Source organism: Sus scrofa, chromosome 16, assembly GCF_054392235.1.
Source record: "Sus scrofa isolate SSC_HxYL_T2T_F1_AM1 chromosome 16, Sscrofa_HxYL_maternal_Yorkshire_Landrace_v2.0, whole genome shotgun sequence".
Classification (NCBI taxonomy): Eukaryota; Metazoa; Chordata; class Mammalia; order Artiodactyla; family Suidae; genus Sus; species Sus scrofa.
In genome coordinates, this window is record NC_139398.1 from 83,361,177 (window position 1) to 83,374,228 (window position 13,052).

Here is a 13,052-nt window from a genome sequence, read left to right on the forward strand (position 1 = left end):
GATTTTAAACTTTTATGAGACATATGATTTGCAAATATTTTCTCCCATTCTATGGGTTGTCTTTTCACTTGATTAATAATGTCCTTTGTACACAAAAGTTTAGAATTTTTATGAAGTCTGATATATTTTCCATTGTTGCTCATGCTTCTGGTGTCATACTTAAGAAACTAATGCTTAATCCAAGATCATGAAGATTTACATGTACATTTTTTTCTGAGTTTTATAGTTTAGGTCTAACTTTAGGATTTTGATCAATTTTTTTAATTTTTATATATGGTATGAGGGAGGGATATCATTCTTTTGCATGTGTATATCCAGTTATCCTAGCACCATTTGTTGAAAAGATTTTTCTTTCCCTCCATCAAATTTACATTCTTCTCAAAAATCAAGTGACCATAGATGTATGAGTTTATTTCTGGACTTTCAATTCTATTCCATTGATCTGTATATTTATCTTTATTCCAGTGTCACTCTCTTGATTACTGTAGCTTTGTAAAGTATTGAATTTGGGAATGGTGAATCCTACAGTTTTGTTCATTTTAAAGATTGTTTTGGCTATGCTGAGACTCTTGTATTTCCATGTGAACATGAATTTAACTCTTTTTTTTTCCTTTTTTTTTTTTTGTCTTTTTCAAGGCCACACCCCCGGCACATGGAGGTTCCTAGGCTAGGGGTCTAATCGGAGCTGTAGCTGCCGGCCTACACCATGGCCACAGCAACGCTGGATCCAAGTCGCGTCTGTGACCTAGAACACAGCTTACGGCAATGCCAGATCCTTATCCCACTGAGAGAGGCCAGAGATTGAACCTGTAACCTCGTGGTTCCTAGTCAGATTCGTTAACCACTGAGCCACGACAGGAACTCCACGAATTTAACTCTTAAGATCAGCTTGTCAACTTCTGCAACAACAAAAAAGAATTTTGGTTAAAAATGCATTGAGTCTATGCAGGAATTTGGGCAGTACGGTCATTTTAACAATATTAATTCTTCCAACCCATGGACACAGGATGTTTTCCCACTTATTTAGGTCATCTTTAATTTTATCCCACTGTTTTCTAGATTCCATGGTTTCTAACGAGAAATCAGCTGTTTATCTCATTGAAGCTACCTTGTACACGATGAATTGCTTCTCTTCTGCTGCTTTCAAGATTTGTTTTCTTTGGCTTCTGACAGTTTGATTATGGTGTATCTACGTGTGTGGCTATCTTTGAGTGTATCTTCTTAGATGTGTACATTAGTGTTTTTCATCAAATTTGGGGAAATTTGGGGCATCATTTCTTCAAATATTCTTTCTGCCCCTTTCTCTCTCTCTTCTTCAGAGACACCCTTTAAACATGTTAGTACACTTGTTGGTTTCCCACACATCTGAGGTCCTGTTCCTCAGACACAATAAAGTTTACTGATACTTCTTCAGGTTCACTGATTCTTCCTTTTGTCTAGTGAAATTTTCAGTTGTTATTTTACTTTTTAACTCCAGAATTTCTATTGGGTTCTTTTTTATAATTTCTCTCTCATGCTCTGCTTGATGACACTTGGTTCTCATACTTTTCTTCAGTTTTTTAAACAAGGTTACTTTTAGTTCTTTGAGCATATTAAAAATATAACTGATTTAAAGTCTTTGTCTATTAAGTCCAATATCTGGGCTTCCTCAGGCACAGCTTCTTTTGACTTTTCCCCCCATGCATGAGCCTGATATAGTCAATCCATACTTCTATAACAAAGTCTCATAGACTAGGAGGCGTGAAAACAACAGAAATTTATTTCTCACGGTTCTCAGGCTGGAAATCTGAGATCAGGACACCAGCGTGGTCTGGTTCTGGTGAGGATATTCTTCCAGTTGCAAAGTGCTGATTTACTCTTATCTCCTTGCATGGTAGAAAGAGAGGAGGCTAGCTTTCTAGCCTCTCCCTAGAAAGGCACTAATCCAGTTCATGAGGGTTCCACTCTTGTGATCTAATTACTTCCCATTGGCCCCATCTCCAAAAGATTCTCCTCTCTCTTCAGGATTTGTTGTTGGTTGTTTGTTTAACAACTTTTCAGAACTAATATGTGTGTTCTTTGTTGGGTGGGGCCATTGAAGCCTCTAATCAGTTAGTCTAGTAGTTAGCTAAAAATTAGATATTTTCTTAAATGCCTGGACCCTATAAATCTCCCAGCCTTTGCCTAGGGGCTCCATATGTGTATTAGGACACCTTTTCAATGCCCAGCCAAGCGGTTTGAAACTCTGCCTTGGCATTTACTTCCTGGTTTTTTGTGTGTTTGTTTGTTTGTTTTAAGGCCATGTGTGTGGCATATGGAAGTTCCCAGGTTAGGGGTTGAACCAGAGCTGAAGCTGCCATTCTATACCACAGCCCCAGCAATGCTGGATACTTAACCCACTGAGTGAGGCCAGGGATCAAACCCTCTTCCTCATGGATATTAGTTGGGTTTATTACTGCTGAGCCACAAGAGGAGCTCCTACTTCTTGTTTATTTATTGCATCAAGATTAGCCAGTGCTAAGTGAGTGCTAAGAACTTTCTCAGATCCTTCCTGGGCATGCACACAAGCCTAAGAATGCACAGAGATTTCCAGGAATATATCATAGATTCCTAAAGCCCCTTATGGACATCTCATTCAGATTTTTGATCAATTTATTGTTTGCCTCAACTATTACCAATTGCCTGAGACTGACATCATATTCAACCATCACCAATGACTGTTTTCAACAAATGCCCTCAAGGAAAAGTCTGTTCATACTGGGCCAGCTCCAAGTCAGGTCGAATAAAGACAGACTTTTGAATAGGGTCTTTCAGCAAACCACAAGGCAGGTCAAATAACAATTCTCTGAGAACACAGCTTTAAAGAAGCTCCTGCTCTGTTCTGCCCCATCCAGTGGCTCTCAGGACGCTGATGTTCAATGTGTTTGCAGGCTATTGGCTTTCAAAGCTAGCACAGAGCTAGGGATGAGAAGATGGGAAGAGGATGACCTAAAACACCACAAAGCCCCAAAGGAAATAAAAAATATATCCACACAAAACTTATACACTGGTGTTTATAGCAGCATTATTCAACACAGCCAAAAGGCAGAAACAACCCAAATGTCCACCAACTGATGAATGGATCAACATGTGAGATATACACACAGTGGAATATTATTTAGCTATAAAAAATAAAATATTGACACATGCAACAATACGGATGAATCTTAAAAACATTATGCTAAGTTAAAGAAAACCAGTCATAAAAAAATATATACATCATTTGATTCCATTCATGTGAAATATCCAGAACAGGAGAATCTACAGATACAGAAAGCAGATAAAAGGTTGCTCAGGACTAGAGGAAGAGAAATGGGGGAATAGGGGAATGACAGCTAAAGGCAGTAGGTTTATTTTTTTGAGTGATGAAAACTTTCTTAAATGGACTGTGATGACGGTTGCACATATCTGCGAATGTCTAAAACTGCTGAATTGTACACTTAAAATGTGTATGGTATGTGAATTATATCTCAATAAAACTGAGGGTTCTTTTTAATGCCACAAATGTTGCTGTTCTTCTGATACCCAGTTGCATGTTCTTAAATGTTCACAAGATTATTGTTAGCCTTTGGTTAATCAACAGGGCACTGAGAAATGTTGGTTCCACACTCAAAAAAAAAAAACATTTTTGAGTGTTTTCATTGCTCCCATGGCGGGGGGGGGAGTGCAAATTTTTGAAGGTCTTACTCTGCCATTCTCACTGACATCCTCCATGTGCTTCTGACACTGTTCCTATCACCTCTAGACTAAATGCCACATGCAGCTCCAGTAAACCATAATGCTAGCCACACTGTCCTCCTCTCTTTAGTACTCTTCTAGGCACCACGTTCTTTTTTCCCCAACATTCTGTCCAGTCTTCTTGATATATTTTTCTTCTCTTTCCCTCTGCACCTTCCTCCCTAATATCCCAGCTTAGAGGGGGCAGCAATGGGGGATGGGGGGTTCATGAGGAGCAGAAAACATCCCACTATACTTAGTATTTCACTATATTCTCTCCTCACTTCCCTGTGCTCCCACTCCAGGTGTCCTACGTGAAAGCCATTGACATTTGGATGGCTGTGTGCCTGCTCTTCGTGTTCTCAGCCCTGCTCGAGTATGCCGCCGTCAACTTTGTGTCTCGGCAGCACAAGGAGCTGCTCCGATTCAGGAGGAAGCGAAGACACCACAAGGTAGGCTCACTGCCGGTGGCAGAGAAGCGTCCCAGGCAGCCTTGCTTTGTGATACTTGTTTCAGTGAACCGTCCTTCTCAGTGAGTAAAGCAAGCACAAAATAGGGACTCAAGTCCTAGAAATCCTTGCTTTCCCTCCCATAAATAATGCCCCGATAGGGTCCAGCAGGAGTTACTCTTCTAATCATAATAACTCCAAAGAAAGTATCAGGTTACATCTGAAAACAGAGCAAACACTGATGGGGCCAAGGTAACAACTACCTATAAGCTCAAAGCATAGCAGGCTAAGAGATCTTCATTGGGGTTTTCTGCAAGGGTAGGCTGCATTATTTCAATGGGCTTGGTTCCAGAAGGGAACTGCACTACAGAAGATGAGATTTTAGCATGTCCACTTCCCAGACCTTGGTTTCCTACCTCTGAGGATAAAAAGGGGTTGGGGGGGAGGCATCCAGCAAGAGTCCCCTCCAGAGTGGATGCTCTCGCCTTATGAGGGGTTGAATAAAGAAATATTTGGCAAACTATCTCTGAAAAGTCATCAGCCTCTATTAACTCAGAGGTTGTGTTCTAACCCATGAATGCCACTAGGGAGCATGCAAACTTCCTTGGTCCATAACCACGCCTCCAGGAGACCTTTCTCCTAGAGATCAGAGAACCTGCTTTTCTCTCCAGCCTCATCTTCACTCACTTTCTCCTTTGCTCTCTGAACGCCATCCACACTGACTTTTTTCATAGTTCCTCAAACATACACATAGGACTTTAGGCATTGTGTTTTCTCCTCCTTGATGGCTCTCCAGTGCACTTTGCTTGGCATTTTCCAGTTCTCAGCTGAGGCATCTTCCCCTGATACCCTAGTCAAGGTGTAGGTCTTGGATGGAGACACTTGTGCAAGGCTGTTACATTGGTCATGAGGTTGTAACCTACAAGGGCTCCCAGCCAAGGAGGTGATCTTCTCTAAGTCCTGCCCTGACATGGACTGTATCAGCCAGAGGAGGGGATCCCAGTTCATTCATACATCTGGACAGCGGATATCTTTCTTCCAATTTGCATAAAGACACTGTTTATGCCAGCAAAGATCTTTTTTTTTTTTTCTTTTTTTTTAGGGCTATACCTGCAGCATATGGAAGTTCCCAGGCTAGGGGTAAAGGGTCAAATTGGAGCTGCCACCGCCAGCCTATACCACAACCACAGGAATGCCAGGATCTGAGCCATGTTTACAACCTGCACCATAGTTCAAGGCAACGCCATATTCTTAACCCACCAAGCGAGGCCAGGGATTGAACCTACATCTTCATGGATACTAGTAGGGTCCGTAACCTGCTGTGCCACAACAGGAACTCCAGAGACCACATTCTAATTAAACTCAGTTCCTTTCCTTCTGAACACTTATCTTGATTTATGATTATGCATTCAATCCCACGATTGTTTAATGCTTATCTTCTACTGAATTATAAGCTCTATTAAACCACGTCTACTCTTGCTCAGTGCTATATTCCTGATATACAGTGAACATACAATAGGCATTTGTTGAAAACAGATGAACAAAGGGATTTAAAAAAAAAAAAAAAAAAACTTATGAAAAAAAGAGGAGACCTTCCAGTCGGAGAGGCTGCCTGCAAGTTTTTCTAGCAATAGATTAGGGCAACCAAGAACTCATCACTGTGTTCTGATGGGCCACACCACACCGGCCACACACCAAGGCCCCACCTGCTTTAGACTGAGCGATTGAAAATAGCTGTCCACCCAACCATAAGGTGCTGTGACAAAGGACTCTGCCTCTTTAGTTCTCTTCGCTAGGTGATTTTCACCTAGCCTCTTTTGGGGCCCAGCTTCCTCACCTATAAAAGAGACTTCCGTTTAGGGAAGAATACAAGTCTATGGTGACGAAATCCCAGATGCCAAAGTAGCTTTAAGATTCCTGACCCACGAGTGCAAGGGATTAAAACGATCCATAGTCACAGATTTTCCTCAGTGTGTTTCTTAAACATCAGCAACCTGATTCAACTACCTTTCAGAAGGTTACTGTAGACACAAGGCAGACATTCCACGACAGAAGATACCCATGGCCGTTAAGACACAACCTACACTGGAAGAGGAAACCAGCCTGGGTGTAGCAAGCCAGACAGGACTTCTTGAAAGAGTTTTAGTCCTTCCATTAGTGTCCATCAGATACCTAGCCTCTGACTCAACATAACCCAAGCAAGGAACTGACCAAACACAACTAGCTCTGGGATTTCCTTTTTATTTTCCCTTTTTTCCTCATGGGCTAGCAGCTTTCTGCATTTCCCTCTGCTAGAAGAGGGTTAATACTTTGTAGCAGAGACACTTATTTGGAAGGACTGTGTCCAAAATATGTAACTAGCACCAGAACACAAGACCGTGCCCCGCACAACTCCAGGGGGCGTTATCTGCATAAACCAAAATGTGGACGGAGCTCCAGGCAGATGTGTAATGTGGTGGCCTGCAGTATTTCCAAGGGTTGCCTCCACCCTTGCCAAATGCCTACCAGGTTTACCCACTAGAGGAAAACAAAAGCTTTCTCCCTGGCCAGGGAAAGTGTGAATAAGGCCACCAGGCCGATCTGATCAGATTCATCTGCTCCGTTCCCTCCTCCTTCTCGCACAGCATGTTCACGCTGGAAGCGCTCTCAGAGAGCGTCGCACCCGTTCCTCCTGTGCAGATGATGACAATGGGGAAGAACACATCACAGGGACCATGGGGCGCTGACGGCAAAGGCAGGGAGGCCCCCCAGGACCCATGGCTGTCCTCAAAATTCTGACCATACGCCAAAAGCTGCTTATCTGTTCATCAGTGCTTCCAAATGGAAGCAGATAAAAATAGTCCCGCATTTATTAGATCTTAAATAGGAACTAAGATTTATCCCCAGGCAGAGGTCAAAAGCTAGTAGCTAGAAGGTCAAATTTGACACGCAAATGTCTTTAATTCGCCAGCAGTGTCTTAAAATCTGGACTAAAGGGCCAGCATTTAAGTCACACTTCTGGCTGTTCTCAAAACAGCACAGCCTCTGGTCCCAGTGGACTCACATCCCACATGGTCCAGGCGCACTGCAAATGCCTTTAGGTAAGGAATCCATACCAGTCCCCGCTGACTAGAGATTTTTTCGGCCTCAGCTCACCTCACCACTCATTTCTCCCTCCTGGGCCCTGGTGTGCATTTGGATTAGTATGGCCCTGTGCCCACGGGCTCCAAGCTTGGCCCAAATGTCCAAAACTACAAGGACACAGAATCAAGCACAGCTTTCTTGGATCAAGGCCCTCGGGATGCAGCTTGTCCGCTGGCAGTGTACGAGCTTGGGCTGCAGAATCCTCCCTTTAGCGGAAGTTTGCAGGGGGAGTTTTAAGCCCCAGCTGGTGAGTGAGGAGGAACTAGCTCCATGTCTGAGTTTCTCAGAGCCTGTGATCTTGGCCAGCCTCAACTCCCACCATCCTCCCAAGTTAACTCGTTTGCTGGGCAGAAAGCATCTGGTCCTCGAATTCCCTGGCCAGTCTCATGAGTCAGATTACCAGGAAACCTCTGTGAGCCGGACTGGGCAGGCACACTCCCAACTTCCCCGGGTTCTAGAGCCACTATCAGATTTCCCCTGCCTCATCCCCACCCAGCTCCACAGGCAGTTGGGCATTCATATTGTGCCATCTGCTGGCCAGAATAGGAATAGCATGCTTTTGTCCACATTTCATTTTTGGTTGTTTTTTCATATTGATGATTTTTATTTTTTCCATTATAGTTGGTTTACAGTGTTCTGTCAATTTTCCACTGTACATCAAAGTGGCACAGTCACACACACACACACACACACACACACACACACACACACACACATATACACACACATTCTTTTTCTTACATTATCCTCCATCATGTTCCATCACAAGTGACCAGATATATTTCCCTGGGCTATACAGCAGGATCCCATTATTTATCCACTCCAAATGCAATAGTTTGCATCTATTAACCCCCAAGCTCCCAGTCCACTCACTCTTTCCCCTTCCCCCTTGACAACAAGAAGTCTGTTCTCCAAGTCCACGCATTTCTTTTCTGTGTCCACTCATTTCTAAGGAATTTCCTTTCTTCAGGGTACAACGTGAAATTGATAACTCGCTCACTTCCATCCCATCCCCTCATGTTTAACAGATGAGGACGGCAAAGAATCATTTGCCCAAAGCTATATATAAACTGAATTTTGTGCCTCCCCCTGCAAAGAGCCCAGCACAAGAACGTTCTCAAGCACCCACCCTGCAGCAAGGGAAAATTTATTCTAACAAGCAGCAATATCCAGCCCAACCCCTTCCAGGCCAGCTTCCCCCAACCCCTCTCCTCAGCCCTAACACAAACCCTCTGCCACTGTCCTCCTCATGGACACAGATTTACTGAGCACCCTCCTGCCAGGCACTGCAGCCCATCTTCTCCCCCTTTCTTATGCTACAAAGGCCACGAGTCACTGGCAGGTGCTAGGAATAGAACCCCATTCAGACCAGAAGGAAAAAGGAAGCTGGGACTGCTGAGGCTATACAAGTAAGCACTGGGGTCAGCAAATACTTGCTGAGTTTTGAGCGTCTGTCTGGGAAATATATTTATATGTCCAGTGTTGAGGGTGTAACGAACATGACAGATTTTGCTTCTGCCTTCAAGGCACTTACAGTCTAATGGGAAAGACAGACATTGGTCAAGAAAAACAACGTGATAAAAGCTTTAAAATTTTAAAAAGTTAAGAAGAGGGAGGAGTTCCCGTCGTGGCTCAGTGGTTAACGAATCTGACTAGGAACCATGAGGTTGCAGGTTCGATCCCTGGCCTTGCTCAGTGGGTTAGGGATCCGGCGTTGCCGTGAGCTGTGGTGTAGGTTATAGACGCGGCTCGGATCCCCATGTTGCTGTGGCTGTGGCGTAGGCCTGTGGCTACAGCTCTGATTTGACCCCTAGCCTGGGAACTTCCATATGCCACGGGAGCAGCCCAAGAAATGGCAAAAAGACAAAAAAAGAAGAAGAGGGAGAGGGGAGTTCCCATCGTGGCTCAGTGGTTAATGAACCTGACTAGTATCCATGAGATGAGGACACAGGTTTGAGCCCTGGCCTCACTCAGTGGATTAAGGATCCCACGTTGCTGTGGCTGTGGCATAGGCCGGCGGCTACAGCTCCAATTGGACCCCTAGACACCTGGCCTGAGAACCTCCATATGCCGCGGGTGTGGCCCTAAAAAGACAAAAGCCAAAAAAAAAAAAAAGAGAGAGAGGGAGAGGGAGACGTGTAGAGGGGGAGAGGCGTAGAGGGGGAGAGTTGTAGAGGAAGCTCATGGAGCACACAGCCAGGGCACTGAGCCTATCCTTGGGCTCAGGGAAGGCCTCTGAGTAGGAATTAGGGAGAGAGAAGGAGCTGGAAGCAGGGCTGTGGCCAGAAGTGTGTTCCAGCAGAGAGAACAACTTCCACAGAAGCCAAGAGTCAAAAGGAGGATGGTACTTTCAAATAGGTGGAAATACTGCGGGGTAGCCGGAGTGCAGGACAGGGTAGCAGACAGAAGGGGCACGGACGGGGCTGTCCAGGTCATCTCAGCCCATGTTACCAGGTAAAGGTTTTAACTACCCTCGAGTCAGTGGCAGCCTATTAGAAAGTGCTAAGCAGCAAGTGATCAACAAGAAAGATCTGTTTTGTAACAACCCAGATGGGGTGAAGGGTGAAGGCAGATGGCAGGCAGAGGGCGAACTAGACTAGACGGCAGCGTCGCAGGTCCGGAGGGTGGCCCAAGCTGGGGCGGCGAGAGCAGAGCTAGACAGGCACTGTGGCCCCCAGACTCCATTCCTCCTTCACCACTGGCCCTGGCCCTGGCCCACACAGGGACTAGGAGACATCTGGGTGGCTACCTTAATAGCTCTTGCTATCCAGGAGGGCATTGCGAGCTGATAAAACCTCCCCAGGGCCACGCACTGAATCGACAGCTCAGCTGAGACCCTTAGCACCACCTCTAGCTCACAAGGAAAGACCACAAGGCTGGACACGATGAGAGCAGACAGAGTGTCTTAGTGAGATCGGTGCAGGCAGGGCAAGGGGGAAGTGAGGAGGAGCAGGGCAGCAGGCACGCGGGCGGTGAGCCCAAGGCGGCAGGGTCGGGGGGCATGAAAGTCTGTGGAGGTAAGTTGGAGCCCGATGATGAAGGGCTTGATGAAAACCCAGAGGTGCGCCTGAGGTCACAACTGGTGGGGATTCCGGAAGGGGAGGTGAGGAGCAGCTGTGGCTTCCCTGGCTGTGGAACGAAGGTGAGGGGAGCCCTTGCTCCACTGAGGGCGGGGGAAGAGGGCAGGGAAGCAACAGAGGCAAAGCAGGGGATCTCTCCAAATTGTCCCCTGGGTTTCTAGCAAAACAGCATTCCCACTATCTGCTCATCTGATGGACAGAACGCATCCTGAAGGAGTGGAGTGAATCTTCTCCCCACTTCAAGGGGAAAATTAAATTTAAAAACCCTGGAGTTCCCGTCGTGGCTCAGTGGTTAACGAATCCGACTAGGAACCATGAGGTTGCAGGTTCGATCCCTGGCCTCACTCAGTGGGTTAAGGATCCGGCGTTGCCGTGAGCTGTGGTGTAGGTCGCAGACACGGCTGGGATCCCGTGTTGCTGTGGCTGTGGCGTAGGCTGGTGGCTACAGCTCCGATTAGACCCCTAGCCTGGGAACCTCCATGTGCTGTGAGTGCAGCCCTAAAAAGACAAAAATAAATAAATAAATAAATAAATAAATGCAAGCCCCGAGTCACAGAAGGAAGTCTTCCAAGCAGGTGACTTGCCTAAGGTCATACGGCCAAAGAGACCTGAACCCGTTTCCAGCCTCGAGGCCGCACTCATCCCCTGGTCTGCATCTGTTTCAGCACACAAGCGGCGCCCCTCTATAAGGCATAACTCCCTAGCCAGCCAAAGAGCCTTCAGAAAGCTGGAGTGGCGCCGCCCAGGAGGCAGGGAGAGCCAGGCGGCCGTGGCCTGGCCCCCGGGGGAGTGCCTTGCAGGGAGGGTGCCCAGCCCCTGTCTTATTTTAAGTAGAGCCCCATGTTGAACCTGTTCCAGGAGGATGAGGCCGGAGAGGGCCGCTTCAACTTCTCTGCCTATGGGATGGGCCCCGCCTGCCTTCAAGCCAAGGATGGCATCTCGGTGAAGGGCGCCAACAACACCACCACCAACCCGCCTCCTGCGCCATCCAAGTCCCCAGAGGAGATGCGCAAACTCTTCATCCAGAGAGCCAAGAAGATCGACAAGATCTCGCGCATCGGCTTCCCCATGGCCTTCCTCATTTTCAACATGTTCTACTGGATCATCTACAAGATCGTCCGCAGGGAGGATGTCCACAACCAGTGACGGGTCTGGGACGGGGCGGCTGGGAGAGGGCGGGGGAGGAGCGCCGGAGTCCGAGGGCCGGAGGAGGAGGAGGGGAAGCGAGCGAGAGGGGGCCCCCCAGCCTCTCCTCCTCGGCGGTGTGTGCAATCCCCAATGCAGCGATGCATGACTCTTCGAATGTGGCACTATCTATTTAACCTCGGGGGGTGGGGGGGGAGCTTTTCTAATACAGGAACGGAGGGGCGGGTTCTGGGTGGGGGGGCGGGAGCGGGAGCAAACAGCTTTCAAAAATGTGAGTCCGTAGGCTGCGCAGTTTTTCCCGTTTGGAAGGAGAGTGCAGTCTGCCCCAGCGCAGAAAGGAAAGCAATGTAATATATGATATATATTCATGCTTAATATTAATGCAAAACCACAAGAACAAACGATTTGTTTCTTAACCTATCAGCCTAGTAACTGCTTAAGTTTTTAAAGTCACAGACGTGATGGACAATTTTTCCCAGAGTGGAAACAGTCACAAATCAGCTTGCTCTGGCGTGTGTCCCACATCGCACCCCTCCAAATGCCATGCCTCGCTCCAGACCCACCCCCAGCGGACACATGCCAAAAAGCCATTTCTCCTCTGCTTCAAGAGGGTTGTGCGGCCAGGCACGGGTAGTGGCCGTGGGGAGGAGGGGAGAAAAGAGTCGGGAGTGAGAGAGAGATGGGGCATTTCAGAGACCCAAGGACTGCACATCCGTCCTCACATCTCCAGGCTAAGGGCCTCTCTGAGCTGCCCCTCTCTGAGCCCTCATGCTTCTGTGCTCAACACCCACCTCACCCATCCTCCACCACCACCCAGAAACGGCCGCCGTAGTTTTTTCATTATATTGCCAATATGCAATCTTTTTTATGGTTAAAAAAAAAAAAGTAATAATCTCAAGAAATAATATGCAGATAGACAGTATAAACAGATGCACTTTTTCCAGATGTCTATTTTTTTGGAGAGTCTCTTTGGAATTGCAAGTGGGTGTATGTTCGCGAAGGTCTGTAGGAGACGTATGAGATTGTGGTTCTGCAGTGTGAAGTTTTACAAGGGGAAGGGGTAGTTCGGAGGCCTCCGCTGCTTAAATACGGGTGGAAAGAGACGGTGATGTTTATAACGCCTGCTCGTTATAGTCACATTTCATACACCACTAACAATGTGGGAAGCCTGAGGGCATGACCCCATTATATTTTTATAAGTCTTTTTTTGTTTTCCTTTTTGGTGCTTTGTTTAGCTTTAACATTTAGGAAAGTTAGACAAACATTCCTCTTTCCTTCTAACTCTGAAGTGCCAGAACTATCCAAGATAGCTAGGGTACTCCGGGGGAAAAGGAGAGGGATTGGGAAGTGAATTGTGGGGGACAGGGGGAGCCTGCTGGAAGGCATGGCCATTCAGACCCCCGTGGGGGTCAAGGAATTAGTGAGGAGCTGTGTCCAGCAGCCTCTGCCCATCCCCGTCAAGAGCACTATGCCTGGAACGATGGCACGATCACTCATAGCATCCTCTGCCTTATGGCCC

At 46.8% G+C, this 13,052-nt stretch overlaps 1 protein-coding gene and 1 long non-coding RNA gene across 14 annotated transcripts in view; one reads left to right on the forward strand and one right to left on the reverse strand.

Moving 5' to 3' along the window:
- Window positions 1–11,671, forward strand: part of GLRA1 (glycine receptor alpha 1) — an 88,866-nt gene extending 77,195 nt beyond the window's left edge. Inside the window, exons 8-9 of one of the 2 annotated variants that reach the window (XM_013984908.3) lie at window positions 4,041–4,187; window positions 11,222–11,671. In XM_013984908.3, coding sequence (XP_013840362.1) covers window positions 4,041–4,187; window positions 11,222–11,533 — 459 coding nt within the window. In that variant the 3' untranslated portion in view covers window positions 11,534–11,671. The remainder of the gene's footprint in view (window positions 1–4,040; window positions 4,188–11,221) is intronic. The other variant, XM_013984909.3, reaches the window with a different exon arrangement.
- Window positions 1–13,052, reverse strand: part of LOC110257249 (uncharacterized) — an 830,883-nt gene that overhangs the window by 812,748 nt on the left and 5,083 nt on the right. The window contains exon 3 of one of the 12 annotated variants that reach the window (XR_014831017.1): window positions 391–899. The exons of the other annotated variants lie outside the window; for them this stretch is intronic. This is a non-coding gene — a long non-coding RNA (uncharacterized LOC110257249). Of the gene's footprint in view, window positions 1–390; window positions 900–13,052 lie in introns of those variants that run through there. 12 annotated transcript variants of the gene reach the window in all.